At 40.8% G+C, this 20685-nt stretch overlaps 1 protein-coding gene across 2 annotated transcripts in view; it reads right to left on the reverse strand.

Annotated features, from left to right (window-relative positions):
* The window catches only part of SPEF2 (sperm flagellar and cilia associated 2), a 208488-nt gene that overhangs the window by 26555 nt on the left and 161248 nt on the right, over positions 1–20685 (reverse strand). For both annotated transcript variants that reach the window (XM_089779424.1, XM_014570185.4), the window contains 5 exons: positions 18156–18262; positions 16440–16622; positions 10581–10673; positions 6006–6179; positions 165–353 (listed from right to left, as the gene is read on the reverse strand). In XM_089779424.1, coding sequence (XP_089635550.1) covers positions 165–353; positions 6006–6179; positions 10581–10673; positions 16440–16622; positions 18156–18262 — 746 coding nt within the window. The remainder of the gene's footprint in view (positions 1–164; positions 354–6005; positions 6180–10580; positions 10674–16439; positions 16623–18155; positions 18263–20685) is intronic.

The following is a 20685-nucleotide window of genomic DNA, read 5'->3' on the forward strand; positions in this document are numbered from 1 at the left end:
ATCACTTCATAAAACAGATATTACAGTGTGTATTTCTATATGACATCCTAGCTGAGGATTTAAAATATACTTTAAAATATGCTGTTAAAATGTACAATGATGGGTTTAATATAAATGTGGTCATATCGCAAGAGATAGAACTCTCTTTAGCTTAACCAACAAACCTTATTATTACTGCCTGCCGTTTGCTGATCACTGAATCTATGGTTGTCACCAGCTTTACTTCCTTCATGATGGAACACTCTTAGTAGAGTTTCCATAGAAATTCTTCCCTCATCTGTACAATACAAGATTTCTTCTTTTTCCACCAAAGGTTCCTCCTCCTTTATCAGCATACCAGTGTGGGAAAAAGACTGGGAAAAGAAAGCATTTATATATGATGATTCAGTGGTAAGTGGTCTAGCACTTAGGCATTCATTTCAGTTTGACATTTATCTACTATAAATTTAAAAGAGTTTGTCTGTCTGTTCAAGAATTCCTAATCGGTAACAGCTAGGGCCACCAAATTTGGTAAACAGCTTCCTCTTATCATAACTTAAAACAATGTAAGGGTTGGCTATGCCAGGAAAATTGGATGTGCCTGGAATGGGATTGCTTCTCATAAAACCATAAAAACAGAAACGAGACTCAATGGGCAGGTGAAAGGAGCAGGTTGGGTGGCATCCCCCCAGTCTGGGAATACCCCAGTCCTGAGCCACATACACATCAGGCACCCTGTAGAGAGGGGCATGAGGTCCTCTTCCCCCCTGATTCATACAGGGACATTGCTGGCTGTTCCCCTTCATCAGGGAATGATGAGAAAATGCACAGTTTGCTGCAGTCCACACTCTGGCTGAGGAATGCAAGGAGCAGACCAACTATGCTCTTAACAGAGCAATGCCAGGTAAATATGCTAGTTATGAATAATTGAGGATGTACTTCCAAACATCCATTCTTCGGATGAAAAACACTACATACAAACAAAATAAGTAACTTCAGTATAGAGCGTTTGAAAGTAACGAATACTCACGACTCCTGTTGACATCAGTGGAAATTATGAGTACTCAGCCAGGATCAGGTCCAAAGTCCTGTTATAGTTATACTTCTCAAAACATTGGAAGAAGTGGCAGCCTTCAAAATAGTATTAACTTCCTCAACTTTACATATACATGTAAACTGCTATTTGCTTTATTCTGTTCTTAATAGTGTGTTCTTCATACTACTCTCTAATGAATTAGATTATAAGGGAAGTCCTCTCTACAGGCACTGGGAATGTTCCCATGGTGAAGGTAGGAAGGGATTCTCCTACTCCAGGCCAAGGAATCACTCTATGGAGGCTACAGTAGCCAAATGGTTGAAGTAACCTTGCCAGGCCTCTACAGAGAAATGGGGAAGGAGAAAGGACTTAGGAAGAAGATCAGAAGTTTCGTTTTTTAACAGGGTTAATATAAAGGAGAGGTGGGGACATCCATGAGACAGTATCAGATACAGGTACAGAGGAGAATTCAGGTAAAAACAGGAAAGCCAGGAATAGAGATTTGTGAGCTCAAAGGTGATTGATGCTGTAGATATTTCTAGAATAGACTGCCCAATACACTCTACCCCAGCATAACCATTAAAGCCTCAAAGAAATGCCAACTATTTCTACATTCAGCCCATTTTCCAATTAACAGAGATTCCTGGGAGTCTATCACATTGGTAGCATGTGCTCTCTCTCCAAAAAAGAAGTCCAGGGTCTTTGGTTGTCTTTGTTCTGAATAGATTAGAGTTCACCTATCTAGGAGACCATTTTCCCTTCTATCTCCAATCAGCAGAGGCTTTGTTACTAACAGAACCCCAGGACAAAACTCTTGGGACTTGATGGAATTCCTTATCACACAAAATCAAAATGTGTTTAGGTCTGGCAACCATTAGGATGTAATGCAAGATGCAACTGATTGTTCAAGCCTTCCATCAGTAGCAACATTTGCACTATGGTACAGTAGTAGCTCCTTGAAGTATACAACTGCTGACTGTAAGTCCTTAAAATGCCAGCATAAAACAAATGAGCTGACGGTATGTTCTGTTTCAATACATGAGATACACTTAGGGGGCTCGTCTACACTGGCCCCTTTTCCGGAAGGGGCATGTAAATTTCACCAGTCGTCGTAGGGAAATCCGCGGGGGATTTAAATATCCCCCGCGGCATTTAAATAAAAATGTCCGCCGCTTTTTTCCGGCTTTTAAAAAAGCCGGAAAAGAGCGTCTACACTGGCCCCGATCCTCCGGAAAAAGTGCCCTTTTCCGGAGGGTCTTATTCCTACTCTGAACAAAATAAAGAAATCTCTGAAGTAGGAAAACAGTTCAACAAAATAAAGAAATCTCTGAAGTAGGAAAACAGTTCAACAAAATAAAGAAATCTCTGAAGTAGGAATAAGACCCTCCGGAAAAGGGCACTTTTTCCGGAGGATCGGGGCCAGTGTAGACGCTCTTTTCCGGCTTTTTTAAAAGCCGGAAAAAAGCGGCGGACATTTTTATTTAAATGCCGCGGGGGATATTTAAATCCCCCGCGGATTTCCCTACGACGACTGGTGAAATTTACATGCCCCTTCCGGAAAAGGGGCCAGTGTAGACGTAGCCAGGGTGTGTCTAAACTACACCCCTCTGCCGACAGAGGGATGCAAATCAAGCACTTTGAAAATGCAAATGAGCCTGGGGTTTAAATATCCCGGACTTGAATTTGCATATTCACATTTGGGCGCCCTTTCGAAAGTGAAAGTAAAGTCTAGCCATGGCTCTGCCGACAGCGGGGTGCTTTTTCGGCAGATCCTGTACTCCTCATTTTTTGTATGCAAATTTAACCTCGGGATATTTAAATCCCGGGCTCATTTGCACTTTTGAAGTGCTAGATTTGCATCCTCCTGCTGGCAGAGGGATGCAGTCTGGAGGTAGCCTTAGAGAAAAGATGCTTCTCCTAAATATACTATATATGGCAAATTGATATTGTGAAGATTGGCATGTTTTAATGGCTAACAGAATAGAGTATTTTTCTGATTTCTTTATCAGAGTAAACTTTTTTCAAATCGCTGATATTTCTTGCCTGTTAACTGTTGTCACATCTTAACATTTTAGTTTTAATTTTAGCTCTTATTTTTAGGAGAACTTCTTGAACACACAGATTCACAGACGGATGGACACACAGGCTGTGTCTACACTACATGCCTCTGTCGTCAGAGGCATGTAGATTAGACACATAGGCAAAGGCAAATGAAGCCGCGATTTAAACGATCGCGGCTTCATTTAAATTTACATGGCTGCCGCGCTGAGCCGACAAACAGCTGATCAGCTGTTTGTCCGCTCAGCGCGCTAGTCTGGACGCTCCCCTGCCGACATCAAAGCCCTTTGTCGGCAGCCCCATTATTCCTCGTGGGATGAGGTTTACCGGGGCTGCCGACAAAGGGCTTTGATGTCGGCAGGGGAGCGTCCAGACTAGCACGCTGAGCAGACAAACAACTGATCAGTTGTTTGTCAGCTCAGCGCGGCAGCCATGTAAATTTAAATGAAGCCGCGATCATTTAAATCACGGCTTCATTTGCCTTTGCCAAAACAACAAATCTACATGGCTCCGTCGACGGAGCCATGTAGTTTAGACGTACCCACATAGAGGCTATGGCTGCACCGTAGTCTTCTTCCGGAATAGCTTATGCAAATGAAGTGCATCATGGAATATCACTTCGCTTCATTTGCATAATTAATTAGCAGCCCCTTTTGTGCAAGAGGCTTTTATGCAAAAAGGAGCAGTGTAGACAGCTCCTTTTTGTGCAAATACCTCTTCTTGCGCAAGAGCCATTCTTCCTGAAAAAATGAGGAAGAACAGCTCTTGCACAAGAGGGGGTATTCGTGCAAAAAGAAACCATCTACACAGCTCCTTTTTGCGCAAAAGCCTCTTGTACAAAAGTGGCTGCTAATTAATTATGCAAATTAAATTCAATGATAATCCACGCCGTGCTTCATTTGCATAAGCTTTTCTGGAAGAAGGCTATGGTATAGCCATAGCCAAAGAGAGAGAGACAAACTTTCTGAAATATATAGTAGATTAACTTTACATTTATTTAAAACTAGAAAATTTACCCAGCATTGCTCAGGTCCTTAAGTCAATTTTTTGTTTTTTGGAAAATAAAATGAAAATGTACATGCTTCATTTAAATCATTGCTCTGGGGTGGAGCTGGGGATGAGGGGTTCAGTATTCAGGCTGCCCCAAAGAGAGAGGGTTACTCTAGCCCTCTCGAACCACAGCAAGTTGGGGCCAGGTGAGAAGCATCTGTTGATGGTCACTGCAGCTTCAGAGGGCACAGCCAGAGGAGGGGTGCATGCTCCAGCTAGGACAGGTCCAGGTTTATCTGCTCACTACGCTCCCCAGCCAGACTGAAGAATGCAGTAAACTGTGCACTTTCCCCTCACTTCCTAATGAAGTGGAACAACCAGCAATGTTCCCATATGAAACAGGGGTGGGGGAACTTTAGCCTCCCTGCCCTCCCTGAAGGGTGTCCAGGGAGGTGGGAAGCTCGGGACTGAGGCAGTCCCAAAGCGGGAAGGGAGGGAGGTCACCCAGCCAGCCCCTTTCATCTGCCTGGTGATTCTCTCTTTTTTATATATGGTTTTATGAGAAGCAATCCCATTCCAGGCGCAGCCCATTTTTCTGGCACAATGGGAACTCATACCTTGTTTTAATACATGATAAGCAATATACTGAATTAGTGGTCTAAGCTATTACCATTTAGGAGGATTTCTTAAACAGGCAGGCACACAGACAACCTCTCTCAAATTTACAGTAGATTAGCTTCACATTTATTTAAAATATAAACTAAAAAAAAAAACCCTCTAAAATGGGGGAGTGGGGTTTCATATTTATGATGTCTCAAAGATTTTCATATTATGTAGTCTCACTTTACATGTAAAAAGTTCTTTCCCCCCTTAATTGGCTATCATCCAGACTCTACCTGGATCTTAAAAGTCAAGTTGTGTTCTTTACCATGGGGTAAGATTCTGCTGGCCAAATTCTGGCCTCAGTTATACCTGTGCTTCCTTTCCCAAAGCTGTGCTGGTTTACATATGGTACTAACAGGAGTAAAGAGTAGTAAAAAAGTGAGAAGATGTGACTATGAATAGACACAGGGTAGATCTGCAGCACCAAACAATGCCATTTTTATACAATTACTTTTCAAAGAAGAACTGCAGTTTAAGTAGGTTAAGGAAGTAGTAGTCACTGTGGTTCTGCAAGTGCGGTGAGAGATTTCATCATGCATACAAGTGTAGAGCTCTTTAAAAGTTGTGAGCAGAAATACATTGTGCGGCATGGATACCTTACAAGATCAGTCATGATTTTTATACTTCGATATAAAGAGTATTCAGTATTGTTTGAAAGGTAATTAAAGACTAGGAAAACAGTTCAACAAAATAAAGAAATCTAAACATAATTCAAAATGTTGATTTCATTTAATATGTCTATATATTCATAATGGTCTTGACATTTCAGACTAAACTTTGCAATAAATTACTGAACTTACTGCAACTGTTACTAATCCATCTGACTAAAAGGTGAACTGAAATATTAAAAAATAAACTTTTTAAGGTCTCAAAATGGTAATGAAACATTTACATTTTTTTTTTTTATAATAGCAATAGTAATAACCACAGTGCAGTATATCTACTGGGGATTATAGTTAGCTGGCTTTAGTGGTCTGAAGTTAGAACAAAGGATGCCCTCAATTCATTTGTACTAGACATTAATTACCAGGAAATGCCCTGCAATTTTGTTATTGTTCAAGGAATAGAGTCTCATGCCCTTATTAATATTGAGAAGCATCTTATTTTGAGTATTTTTTCTGACGCTGGTATTGCGTAGTTAGTAGTACTATTTCTGAAGATAGTTCCTACACAAAATGAGTAAGGGTTTCTGAATCCGACCGTAAGTCATCAGATCAGAAACTGTAACTTGTCAGCAACATTACAGCTCTGTTTAGTGATTCATATAATTATATTTTACCAGATGTGGAGCAGAAACCTCTTTTTTTCTACAGATGTATGCTCCAGTAGCAATACTAAGTGCTCGGTAGACTCCCTCAACAGCATCAGGATGTGAAGCAAAATAGAGCAGCATCTTAGTGTAGTCAAGTTGAGATGGATTCTTTCTGGCATCAGCAAATAAAATAAAGAAAAACTAGAAAAGGAAAAACATTAACAATAATTAATGTAAAGCATATTTGGCCACTTTAAATCAAAAGTTTCTAGAGAACACGGTTAAATGTATGTGCAAAGTAATGACTGCTGAAAAGAAATATACTTTCAAAAAGTGTTGAGAGCCTATGGGAAAATCAAGGAAATCTACATTTTTTGCTTTTGCTACATGTTTTGCTTTTGGCAATGAGGATTCTCAAAAAAAATAGGAATTTGTAAAATCTCACAAAAAAAGTTATGACATTTTACCTCTTCTTTATACATGCTCCCTCACTCTCTGAATATATATACTATATTTTAAATGTATTACTGCAAGATTCAGGTAATTTGGATAGTGGGTTCGGTTTGCTGGAATGGGACCCCCGCTAGAAGATAGTTTGGTACAGTCCACCACCATAGGGATGCAAGCACGTTTGGTGGGATAGTAATTCTCTTGCTTCGAGGATGTTGCGATGGGGTATAAACAGTCACCATCCAGAGCTGGAAGCATCGAAAGTGTAGGTGAGCATGGTGGACTACGTAGGTGGTGGAAGCCATGTGTCCCATTAGTCGGAGGCATGTAAGTACTGTGGTGGTAGGCATTGTGAGCATCCCGGTTATAATTTCCTGTATCGTTGCGAAATGTTGCTGAGATAGGTATTCTCGGGCTGTAACGGAGTCCAGTCATGTGCCAGTGAACTCTATATATTGCACCGGGTGTAGCGTTGATTTGTCTTTGTTGATCAGGAGGCCTAGACGATTGAGGAAGGTCGTGGTCATATGAATCATAGAGTTGGTTTCGGCGTATGAGGATCCCTTTAGAAGGCAGTCGTCCAGGTAGGGGAATATAATAACGTTCTGCTGTCTGAGGGACGCAGCTACAACCGCTAGTACCTTCGAGAATACTCTCGGAGCTGATGAGAGGCCGAAGGGAAGAACGTTGTATTGGAAGTGGTCTGGACCGAGCGCAAAGCATCTGTGGGAAGGGTGGATGGTTATATGGAAATAGGCATCTTGGAGGTCGAGGGCTGCGAACCAGTCCCCTTGATCTAGTGCAGGAATGATTGCGGAGAGAGTGACCTTCTTGAAACGCTGTTTCTTGAGAAATTTGTTCAGTTTGCGGAGATCCAATATAGGTCTCCAACCCCCTGTTCTTTTCTTGGTCAAGAAATAGTTCGAGTAAAACCCTCTCCCGGGGAACTCTCGGGGTACCCTTTCTATAGCTCTGATGACGAGGAGCCGATTAATTTCTTGTTTTAGAAGGGTTTCGTGAGAGTGGTCCCCAAAAAGGGATGGGGTAGGGGGAAAGGTAGGGGGGATAGAAATAAAAGGGATGGTATAGCCCACTCGAATTATCTCTATGACCTAGCAGTCTGATGTTATGGATTCCCACTGTGGGAGGAAGGCGCGCCAACGGTGGTTGAATAGATGGCTATGATGAGGTGGTGCTAGATCGAAAGGGAGGTCTTGCGGGCCAAATGTTCAAATTTGCTGCTTAGATGGTTGGGTAGCCAGCGGGCGGGCTTGGTTGGGTCACCTTCTGGGACCTCGCTGTCTTGGTCTGGTGTCTTCATAAGGCCTCTGTGGTCGATTGTATTGTCCATACTGGTATCGATTATATGAATTATATGGGGTGTATCGCCTGTGTTTATAGGGTGGCGTGCACAAACCTAACGTGCAAAGTGTGGACTTAGAATTTTTGCTGTTGTGGAGCATTTCATTTGTAGTGGCTGCAAATAGCTTTTGCTTGTCAAATGGTAAGTCTTCCACTTTGGGCTGGAGTTCGCCGGGAACTCTAGACGACTGGAGCCAAGATGCTCTACGCATTACCACCGCTGTAGCTGTAACTCAGGCTGCAGTGTCAGCTACATCCATTGCCGTTTGGAGAGCGGTGCGGGCGATCATATGGCCCTCATGAACTATTGATTTTAAAATGGGCATTTTGGAGTCGGGGAGGTGTGCCATTAGTTCTCCCAGTTTTGAGTAGTTGTCAAAGTCGTGACAACTAAGAGAGCAGAGTAATTTGATATTCTGAGTTGTAGAGTGGAAGAGGAGTTTACTTTCTTGCCAAAGGAGTCCAACTTTTTGTGGTCCTTGTCTGCATTGCACATCCTATATTGTGGAAGCTTCGCTCATTGTTGTGCTGAGTCCACGACTAGTGAGTTAGGTTGTGGGTGAGTGAAGAGAAAGTCATTGTCTTTTGAGGGGTCAAAGTACTTTCTGTCAATTTTCCTGTTAGTTGGTTGGATGGATGCAGGCATTTTCCACAGGTCCTCTGAGGTCTCCATGATTGCCTCGTCTATGGGTAGGGCAATCTTACCATGTAGTGTTGGGTGTAGGTTGTTTAGCAATTGGTATTGTTTCTTCTGCACTTTTTGCAGGGAGACATGCTGGTTTGTCACTACTCTCTTGAATAGTTCTTGGAACTGTTTTAGATCGTAAATTGTTCCAGTGTCTGATGGTACTATGGCATCCTCTGTTTGCATATCAAGGGCATCAGAGTGTGTTACGTTAACTGACTATCTGCGTCATTGTCTGAGATTTGTTCCGCCTCGTCCTCCGAAAGACTTGCTGGAGGTAGGGGTTGTGGCCGAGGCAAGCTTCTCCGGGATGCGGTGGAGTGAGGCTGGGAGTGGTGTCCATATGGCTCCCGGTGTTCCCACGGTCCCCATTGCGGTGGATAAGGTGGAGGTGGGTAAGGCCAGTATGGGTGCCATGGGCTATGTTGTGGCGGAGCCCTATAATGGTGGGAGCGAGCCTTCCCAGGTGACGGGTGTCGCGAAGAATAGACCGTGCGGTGGTCATCATCAGGAAGGGGAGCGTCCTGAAGAGATAACAGTGATATCAACCTGGGAGGGGATTGCTTTGATGGAGATCTCCCAGGAGAGTAAGAAGTAGAGGGCAGGCAAGGATATTGATGCCTGCTGTGTGAATCAGTCTCTTGCTGGGGCTGATCCCCAGCAGCCTCATTTGGCTGCTTGTCTGGCTGTGGCAGGACCAGCAGAGCATCAGCTGGTGCCAGTGACTTTGGAGGCTGGCCATCCTTTTGCTGCGGTGCCGTGACTTTAATAGGCACCGCAGCTTTAAGCCGTGCTGCGGCTTTCGGCACCACAGAGGGTTGAAGCGGCGCTGGGGCTGGAAGCGTTGGGTTTCAACAGAGGGTTTCAACAGAGGGTTTCAAGCGGCACTGCAGTTTGAAAAGGCGCCAGCTTTTCATGCCGTGCCGGCTGTTTAGAGCGCTCCCGGGGCCGCTCAGCTGTTGCGCGCCCCGATGCCAGTGCGGAGTGCGAGGATCGCCCCGAAGCCTTAGTGGCAGGGGACTTCCCAGCCTGGTGTGCCTCTCCTCTGCGTTTGGGAGAGGAAGAGGCTGGAAGGGAGTGGGATGGAGAGGCTCTTGCTCTCTGGGTATTCTTGGAAGGCGGCGGAGGCTCTTGTCGCGGTATAGATTGTTCCCCCGCAAGCTGTAGAGCTTTTTCAAATAAAAGCATTCTGAGGCGGAGCTCACGGTCTTTTCTGGCTATCGCCGTTAGGGAATTGCAATGGGTACAGTTGTGGGGAGAGTGAGTCTCCCCCAAACAACGTATGCAGTCCGAGTGACCATCTGAAGCCGGCATTGGGTCCTGGCATTGACCGCACTTTTTAAAACCTGAGGAGCCGGACATGGCGGGCTCTCTCTTTCTTGAAATTATTATATTTATCTTCTATATTGTTATAGTAATATATGTTTGTGTGGTTTTGCTTCTTCTACTTTTTTTTTTTAACATCTTTATGTGTCTCTTGTTTTGACAGGCGGGAGAACGCCGGTTCACCGGCGTCCCGGTCTGAGGTGAGTTCAAGCCCCTGAGGGGGGATTTTAATTAAGTCTATTTTTACTATTTCTATTTTTTTTAAGAGAACAAGGAGAGACTAACTTGGATAAAACAGGGGAAGGTAACTATGCCTAAATAACTAAGGGGAAAGTAGTCAGTCTGACAGGGAGCTCCTGGCTGCTCCGTCCACTGACAAGGGCAGTTAAAGAGGAACTGAAAGGGAGGGGGTTGAGCCGCGCTCCTCAGGAGGCGGGAAGGGCTCGAGACGCCGCCTGGGCATGCGTGGCTCAACAGGGGAAACTGCTATACAAAGCTCCAATCTGCGGCTCAGGGCAACCCTTCACCTACAGTGGAGCACCCACGGGGACACTACTGGAAGAAGAACTCATGTTATCAGTGACAGTTGTGGCCAATTATGTTATCAACTGCTCCCAAGATCTTTTTTTATAGTTTTCTAGGCAGAAATAATGGCTGGGTAAAATAAGTAGGCATTAAGATTGCAAAATAAGAGGTCATTCAAACTGAAAAAAAGGACCATTGCATTAAAAATGACCAGTGCTTTCTTTTGAGTTTTCTTTACAGTTTTCAATAGTTACCATTATAAGATGCTCCAGTCTGTTAAAAGGCAAAGGCTCTGTAGGATTTTCTGGCATTTTTAGATCTTCACTGCCTTTAAACCATAAACCAACCTAAAAAAAAAGATATTGATTTTTATCTCCTTAAATAAAGTGACCAGACTGTTCTGTTCTAAAATCACAGAAAGAGCTAAGTTAACAAAGCATAAAACCTGCCTTTGCATTTATTCAAGTTCAAAATTTGTTGTTGTAATTAACAATTCTACTGTGACTAATTTAATTAGATGCTTGAACACTTTGCAACACTCTTTTCATGAGCAAGTGACTATTGAATGTTATTGTAGCAACTCAAACCTTATACTGCTGCTGTCTATGTACAAATGAATTTGTACCTAGAAATCCCCCTGAAGTATTGAAACTTTATTCTTTTGCATACACTTAAGAAGTAAATTATGGATTTACTAAATACTTCTTTAGTAAACCAGGAAGGCCAAGAAGCTGTTTGAGATGAAGAATTGTAGTCTGCTTCCTGGTTTCCCCCTTCACCAAATGAGGTGAATCCTTTGCTAGCCCTACAACTGACACACTGCCCATCTTCTTGGTGCACCCGCACAACTGTGTTGCCAGAATGTCGGAGGCCAGAGGCAAGGCTTCCATTCCCGGCACTCTACCAGTCCAAGCTCCATGGGAAAGTGCCCATAATGGGCCTAAGGAGGTCAGCAAGTACAAGAAATAAGAGAATACCTTATATCATAGAATCATAGAATACTAGGACTGGAAGGGACCTCGAGATGTCATCGAGTCCAGTCCCCTGCCCTCATGGCAGGACCAAATACTGTCTAGACAATCTCTGATAGACATTTATCTAAATTACTCTTAAATATCTCCACAGATGGAGATTCCACAACCTCCCTGGGCAATTTATTCCAGTGTTTGACCACCCTGACAGTTAGGAACTTTTTCCTAATGTCCAACCTAAACCTCCCTTGCTGCAGTTTAAGTCCATTGCTTCTTGTTCTATCCTCAGAGGTCAAGATGAACAAGTTTTCTCCCTCCTCCTTATGACACCCTTTTAGATATCTGAAAACTGCCCTCAATCTTCTCTTTTCTAAACTAAACAAACCCAATTCCTTCAGCCTTCCCTCATAGGTCATGTTCTCTAGACCATTAATCATTCTCGTTGCTTTTCTCTGGATCCTCTCCAATTTTTCCACATCTTTCTTGAAATGCAGTGCCCAGAACTGGACACAATACTCTAATTGAGGCCTAACCAGCGCAGAGTAGAGCAGAAGAATGACTTCTTGTGTCTTGCTCACACCACACCTGTTAATACATCCCAGAATCATGTTTTCTTTCTTTGCAACAGCATCACACTGCTGACTCATATTTAACTTGTGGTGTACTATAACTTCTAGATCCCTTTCTGCCATACTCCTTCCCAGACCATCACTTCCCATTCTGTATGCGTGAAACTGATTGTTCCTTCCTAAGTGGAGCACTTTGCATTTGTCTTTATTAAACTTCATCCTATTTATCTCAGACCATTTTTCCAATTTGTCCAGGTCATTTTGAATTATGACCCTTTCCTCCAGATTAGTCGTAATCCCTCCCAGCTTGGTATCATCTGCAAATTTAATAAGCATACTTTCTATACCGATATCTAAATCGTTGATGAAGATATTGAACAGAGCTGGTCCCAAAACAGACCCCTGTGGAACCCCGCTTGTTATGCTTTTCCAGCAGGATTGTGAACCCTTAATAACTACTCTCTGAGTACGGTTATCCAGCCAGTTATGCTCCCACCTTATAATAGCCCCATCTAAGTTGTATTTACGTAGTTTATTGATAAGAATATCATGTGAGACCGTATCAAACGCCTTACTAAAGTCTATGTATACCACATCCACCGCTTCTCCCTTATTCACAAGACTCGTTATCCTATTAAAGAAAGCTATCAGATTGGTTTGACATGATTTGTTCTTTACAAATCCATGCTGGCTGTTCCCTATCACCTTGCCACTTTCCACGTGTTTACAGATGATTTCCTTAATTACTTGCTCCATTATCTTCCCTGGCACAGAAGTTAAACTAACTGGTCTGTAGTTTCCTGGGTTGTTCTTATTTCCCTTTTTATAGATGGGCACTATATTTGCCCTTTTCCAGTCCTCTGGAATCTCTCCTGTCTCCCATGATTTTCCAAAGATGATAGCTAGAGGCTCAGATACCTCCTCTATCAGCTCCTTGAGTATTCCAGGATGCATTTCATCAGGCCCTGGTGACTTGCAGGCATCCAACTTTTCTAGCTGATTTTTAACTTGTTCTTTTTTTATTTTACCTTCTAAAATTACCCCCTTTCCACTAGCATTCACTATGTTAGGCATTCCTACAGACTTCTCGGTAAAGACCGAAACAAAGAAGTCATTGAGCATCTCTGCCATTTCCAAGTTTCCTGTTACTGTTTCTCCCTCCTCACTGAACAGTGGGCGTACCCTCTCCTTGGTCTTCCTCTTGCTTCTAATGTATTTATAAAACGTCTTCTTGTTTGTCTTTATTCCCGTAGCTAGTTTGAGCTCATTCTGTGCCTTTGCCTTTCTAATCTTGCCCCTGCATTCCTGTGCACCATTTTGGACATGTAGGGGGGCAGCAGCTGTGCACTCCAGGATGCAGCTAGCTTTTGATCCGATTCCCCGGACGCTAAGGGAGTGAGGGGAAAGTACTTGCATTCACATAAGAGGCAAGCATGGAATGTAAGTTCTTTTCCCTCGTTCTGTTAGGGTATGTCTACACTACACCATTATTTCAAAATAAGCTATTTTGAAATAGTTTATTTAGAAATAACTCTTCTACCCACAAAATGCATTTGGAAATAGCGTTTTTCTATTTCAAAATAGCACGTCCACACTGAGTTGAATTGCATTTAAGGTTGGGTGGAACCAGTTCCAGCAGGGCATCATGTCAGAAGTTGCCTTGTGGCCAGGGAGGCCACCAGGGCACCCTGGGAAGACTGGAGGCCCCCTATTTTGATCTAGGCACTATTCCTCATGGAATGAAGTTTACCAATTTCAAAATAAGCTCTCCGCTATTTCAAATTAATTTTGAAATAACGGAATGGCTGTGTAGATGCTAGGAAAGTTATTTCGAAATAACTACTGTTATTTCGAAATAACTTTGCTGTGTAGACATACCCTTTAGCGTCCAGAGAATGAGATGAAAAGCTAGCTGTATCTCAGAGCACACGGCTGCTGCCACCCTCCCCATGCACCCAAAATGGTGCCCTTGCTTATATGACATTCCTCTCCTGGATGGATATGCAAGACAGGCTACAATCTAGTCTCTACTCATTATAGATCAAAACTTGTACCTTTTATTTAGGCAAAATTCTCATCAATAACATTTTAAAATTCATTTGGTCAGTATCCCATTTATGTAAAATGAATGTGCTTATGTACAAATATTCTTGTTTTTATACTCACTGAGGTTTATTTTTTCATTGTTTGCTTCATGGGAAAAGCAACATACAGAATAAATGAATTTGATTTTCATGACATTATGAGTATGAAATAGAGAATGAACCTTGTTTAAATTTTTATATATCTTATTTTCAGTTCAAACAACATTTGCAATATTTTTCTCATTGGATTAATGAACAATATGGGTATTTTCAAACCCTCTAAATAATATCTTTAAATTTTTAGAAATGTTGCCAAGACAGTTAAAATCCTCTTGGGACTGACTTTTTTAATTGAAATTTCTTCATATCCTTTTCTCCCCCTTTAGGTGAATCATTACGTTTTCTATCATTCACAATATACAGCACTCTGCATTTTAATACAAATATTGTTGCAAGAAGTAGATTTAATACACAGTATTAAGTTGTTTTTTTCAAAAACAGCTAAGTGCCAAGTTTCTGTACTGGTCGCTTTCTATAGAAAAGTTAGTAGCGAGAATTTAGCAGATAATTTAGATATTTTCACATTAGTTTTTCAGATCCTCCTTTAAAAGTTCAGTGGCTTTTCTTTACAGATAACACATCTTTAAATGGCTGAACAGCTCTTTTACCAACTCAGTGCTATTGCTCTTTTCTTACTTTCCGGACTGTAACAAGTGACTCATTAACCCTATATTTAATTCTGCTCTACAGCTGATGAGTCAGTAATTCTACATCAAAAAGTTAAACATGTAAAAGTGACTAAAGATATGTAAATGATAAAAGAAAGATGGCGTTTATCATAGGGTCGCTTTAAAAGTAGTGAAGCAAACCCTAAGTTTTTCCGTACAATTCCTTTGATTTCAATGCATTTTCAAGGTGTAACAGAGCAGAAATGTTGACTTTGTCAGGAGAGTTCTTTGTTGGTTTTCATAAGTATGAAAAAGCCTGGTTTCATATTTCCCCTATGTGAATGTGTATTTATGCTGTAAAATTACAAAAAATTCAGTATACATTACTGTTAGTTAAAATTACTGGGTCTCTGGTATGATTTTCAGGATACTGAAGGTTTTTGGAGGCATTCTGCAGAGTTAAATAGACTTCAGGTAAAATTTCAAAAACATCTAAGTACTGAAGTCTAAGTCCTATTTTCAGAAGTGACCTAGGAACTTGCTTCTAACTTTTGATGATTCTGAGGGTCTGAAGTAACTGAGGGTATGTTTACACAGGTGGCCATTAGATTTCCTCAGGTGATCAATGCCAGATGATTTTGGGCTCTAATCCTTTCATGCCTATATACAGCCATAGAATTTACTGATGTATAGCTAGTTGTCCATGCTATGTTCTCTGCAACAGAAAATTAAGACAGGTGGAATCTAGGTCTGGACTATCACCACTTTATTTCATACCAGGACATTTTATAGGGCTAACATTAATTAATGGAGCTATATTTCTCAAGGGATTAAAAAAAAACCCTTCAAAGATCATTCTTCCTCACTCACCACTTACAATGCAAGAAAGTCTTGGTGGAAGGGAGAGGAAAGAATACCTTCTTACTGCAGTAAACTTAGTTTTGTTTTGCCTGTTTAAACACACTGACATGGCTGCAGGGCAATTGCTAGAATATTCAGACTACACAGCATTCATATCAGATGCTGAGTTAAAAGGATGTGCAAACTAGCATCCTGTGTTAAAAATGCTGCATTAACATTCTGTTGACTTTGGAGCTGTTGGTATATTTTAATCTCTAGCACTGCAGTGAAAAATACCACAATAATGTGTAGGTGGGTGCAACGTCTATAGCTACACCTTTTTGTGGTTTTTCCAGAGCTGGCAGGATTGGTTTCTTTTCAAATGTCTTGGGACACTTGCTACTCGTAACTAGTTGGATAAGTTATACTTTGGAGAAAGAAATTCTGAAAGGCTTCTAAAATTATATTGTCAACTTTTATTTTTGCAAGAAGAGCATTATAGCGGCCTGTCAAAAACAGCTGTTGTCTTCTCTAAAATTCTAAACCTCCCTCCCCCAAATTCTTGGGGAACTATGCAAAACAAAGACACATATTAAAGTTTTCTTATGTATTTGAACCAAAGAATCCTGCAACTTCCCACTAGCTTCAGGATGAAAAATTCATCTTCATTTGCAATTTTTTTTATTTAACTAAGTATGATAAAATTACAGATATCTTACAGCCCAAGTAAAATTTTCAAAAACAAACAAAATATCTGCATAAATTAAGAGAAGAAATAACAAGAATCAAATAACAGTTGTCAATATCTGATTCTCTGGAACAGAGAGAGGATTTTCATTAGAAACTATTTCCTGAGGAAAAACATAAATGAATGTACAGAATCCATCTAATTAAGCTTATTCTTGTTATGAACAAACTAAATGGACAAAATTAATAATACATCTTTTGATAATATTATCCAAAAGCAGAAACAATTCTAACCTGATTATAATACTCCTGTGTAACAAAGCCTGATCCAGCTTCATCAACAGCCTTAAAACTATGCAGGGTTTTAAGAAGCTGCATCACAGAGGGAACTGGCCATGGCTGAGCTGCTGTTAACAAGAATCTGCGCCAATCAATAAGTTCTGAGCTCACTGTTAATGTAGTTGCCAGATTTTGTAACTATAAAAATAAAATTATAAATAGTTTGAAATATATTTGTGTGAATATACATTTCTTACATGATTAAAATACAATTCCATACAATTATACAGAAGGACTTTTGTTATGCTGACTTTTAGATGATTAGCATCAGATTGTGCTTTAATGTGTCTTAATGTGGCTGCACAGGTGAGTAAGACAACCCCTCAGATCCTGCATAGTCATTTTATGCAGACCTTAGAACATAAGAACGGCCATACTGAGTCAGACCAATGGTCCATCTAGCCCAGTATCCTGTCTCCTGACAGTGGCCAATACCAGATGCCCAAAGGGAGGGAACACAATAGGTAATCCTCATGTGATCCTTTCCCGTCACCCATTTCCAGACAAACCATGTCCTACAGCAAGAGGAAAACTATGCACTTGGCACTTCCCTCTAAAATGGTGAGCATGAAAGAATAGATGGGTAGATGGATCCTTGGTTCTGGTTATACCCACAGATCAGTCAATTATTACCTACTAGCAGATGAGGCTGTTGTTGACTGGACAAAGTCATTTTGCGTAGATTACACTTATAGGAAAGTTGAAAAAATTAAGTGTATGTAATAGAAATTTTTATTTCCCTTACAAAAGGGAAGTAACCAAACAAAGCATGGTTTTGCAGATCTAATACCTCTGAGGACAAAAGATATTTAAAAATATACTATGGGATACATAAAGAGATACACATTCTATATTAGTGATGTAAGTAACCCTCCATTCAGCCTGCATATATTTCTGCACTAGAGACAAATGGAACATCTGATGTACATTCATTCTATTTAATTTATTTATGATGCAAAGATTAGAGATTTATGGCCTCAATGCAAGAGGTATTGCGCATCTGTAATTCCAATTTATGTCAATAGGAGCTCCTTTTATTTAAAACTTTTTAGGGTTGATCAGGTACTCAATGAAATTCACCCATGTACAAAGAGCCCACACAAAGTTTTCTATAGTGCATCAATCCATTAAAGTCTTATGTTAATCCTCTTTCATTGTAAATGCATTTCATCTTCAGAGTCTTTCCCTAGAAGTATCCAAATTGTCTAAATCTGATCATCTTCCTTGTCTTTTAGTTTTGGATGCATGTGCTGTTAATAAAACCTAATCATTTGGGAAATTTAATGTTAAAACATTTAGATAGATTGGAATATGATTTTTGACTTCAGTAATTTCAAGAATCATGGAAAAATATATTTAACACTATGAAGGACCAACCTTTGCCTATTCTTGAATATTCCCATATCTTGGTTTTACATCAACCAATATGGTCTTGTGGATAAGCTCTGAGTTGACTCAGGAGAGCTAGTTTCTGCAGCTCTGCCATTGATTCTATCTCAATCCTAGGCAAGTGACTTGATGTTGCTGTTTCTAAGTTCTCCCTCTGGAGATAATGGTAAGGATAAGGCCATATTTACTATATGTAATCCAGAACTGCATATTCACCAGACAAACTGGCAAAGTTTTTGAGGGAGAAGATCTACATAAATGAAAACAGCAAGTAAAACTTACATCTGAAAGTGTGAGGCGCATCCATACATCAGGAAGGCTATTTGTTCCAAGGTTCAAAGTAATCAAGTCAAGAAGAATGTCAATAAATATTTTATTTGGTATTAAACCTAGTAAAAATAAAATGTGTCAAATGGATAGAAAAAGACATATTTGCAATTTCTGAATTGGAATACTGCTATTAAAGAAACTACATTTATAGTATTTATTTTCTATGATTATACAAAAATACTTGTATTGTCAGTGTAAAATCTCATAGGGGTAGCCATGTTAGCCTGTACCTGCAAAAACAAGGAGTCCTTGTAGAAGTGCCACGGGATTTCTCCTTGTTTTTACTGTCAGTGTAGTTCTTAAAAGGCAATAGTATATTCTATAGTTCCAACTCCTACATTTTCATACATAAAATAGACATGTTATTGTCGCAGAGCCGGTCCTTTTGACCACGGCCTCATGCACACATTGCCCATTCTGCCACACAAAGGCCCCTCACAGAAAATGTAGGCCTCTGACACACTCTAAGAAAGCATAACTTGTAAGCGCACAATGCAACTTTCAGTGAATGGAATTTAACCTTGTAGGCATCTAAGAACAGGGAGGTGAGCATGAAAAGATAGAGCACAGCTGCAAGAGATAAATAAGACTCTCTTGACCAGTCCTTGAAGGTAGGGAGGTAGGCATAGGTAGATAAGACGCAACTGCCATGCACACTGACCATGCCCGCACCCGGTACTGTCCACAGGGCCATCAGGAGGGCATCATGAAAAATCTTATAGGGCACTATTGCACATTACCTCATTACAAGCATATCAGGCCTGGCCAGGAAACAGACCCTAATAAGGTACCGGATATCAGGTTATGCTATAAAAGACCCTTGACCCCTTTGTTCAGCAAGGTTCCGTGTATTGAGGGCACATGTCTTTTTGCCCGGCTGCAGCATTGATCACCCTGAGGCTGCCTCCCCACCCTTCGAGTCAAAGATAGGGGTGCGCGAGTTCTGAGCATGCTCTGCGTTCTAGTGTGTCTTTACACTGTTATCTTTGCTGGATTTGTAAGTATTGCTTAAATATATTAGTTATTGGTTTAGTTAATAGTTGAATCATGTTAATTTCACTGTGTAATTTTGTACAGTGTAACTGAGTTCTATTAACCACTCTCTGTAAATTGTATAATCTTGTGTTGTGTAGTGGTGTTATATTTAGGCCAAGTATGAGTGTTAGAAATAGAAACCCAGGAGTTGTTAAGTTGTAGAGGGAGATTAATGACTAACTCCACCAGCTGCCCTAAAATAACCATAGAGAAGCTGGCTGTGGACGGAGTTTTTATTATCATTATATTGGCTTTGTTTTTGTATTTTTTGCTTGCATGCTGCGCTGCCTTAAGCAAATTAGAGATAGTAATTTAATATAATCAAATTATAATCATAAAGTTTGTAATCAGTTAAGTGCAGTTTGGTTCAGTTTTCCCCTCCTGTAAAAGCATTAGGCAATTGCTTGTTTTAAAATTCATTTAAAAGTCACTTGAAATATAATTTATGCTATCATGTGCCGAAAGTGTCCGTCTGCTATGTACATTGGACAAACGTCTCAGACACTTCGCCAAAGGATCAATGCCCACAAAACAGATATCAGACAGGATCACAAAGAAAAAACAGTTTCTTGCCATTTCAACCAGAAAGGACACTGTCTCAACGACTTAACTACCTGCATCCTACTACAAAGACCTTTCAAATCTGCACTTGAAAGGGAATCCTCTGAACTGTCATTCATGCTAAAATTCAACACTCTACATCTGAGTTTAAACAAAGGATCTAGTTATCTTACCCATTACAAAGATAGCTTCCCCAGTTATCGTTAGCCCACAGACATTCACCTCCCCCCCCCCCCCATCCCCCTTCTGTTCTGAAATTTGATTTGTCCTTTTCATATGTGTTCATTTTTTAAAATTGTATCCTTTGGTATATATGGTTGTGACTATTTTCTTCTGCTACTTGATCTGAGGAAGTGGGTCTGGCCCACGAAAGCTCATCATCTAATAAACCATCTTGTTAGTCTTTAAAGTGCTACATAGTCCTGTATTTTGCTTCCTCCTTATGTGGTGATTCCAGTGCCTGAGACAGAAGCTCCCTTGGATATCCATTGCTGAGATGATGAATTTGGTCCAGAACCTTCAGGGTCAACTTGCCTAAGCAGCAACTAAAGAATGTCTTTGTAGGATCACAACTCCCTGCAGTTGGCTATGTTCTCTCTGAAACACATTCTGAACCCCTCTGGAAAAATTTGAAGGGAACTGCCAGGTAAGTTGTGATTTTGTTAAGAACAAAAGGCAGCACTGGTTAACACATTCCATGATGTGTCTTGAGGACCATTTCAAGGTTGGCTTGCCATCTGTTTATGGTCTGAAGAAGCCCTAGTCTGGCCCTTGCTTCTTCTGGATTAGGTTAGCCCAATCTTTACCAATTTCAGTGAGTTCAACTTCACCTTTTCATTGACATTCAAATATTTGCATTACATTTGTACTCCTGAAGCCACTAAAA

The sequence above is a fragment of the Pelodiscus sinensis genome, chromosome 6 (assembly GCF_052426305.1).
Source record: "Pelodiscus sinensis isolate ZL-2025 chromosome 6, ASM5242630v1, whole genome shotgun sequence".
NCBI classification, from domain to species: domain Eukaryota; kingdom Metazoa; phylum Chordata; order Testudines; family Trionychidae; genus Pelodiscus; species Pelodiscus sinensis.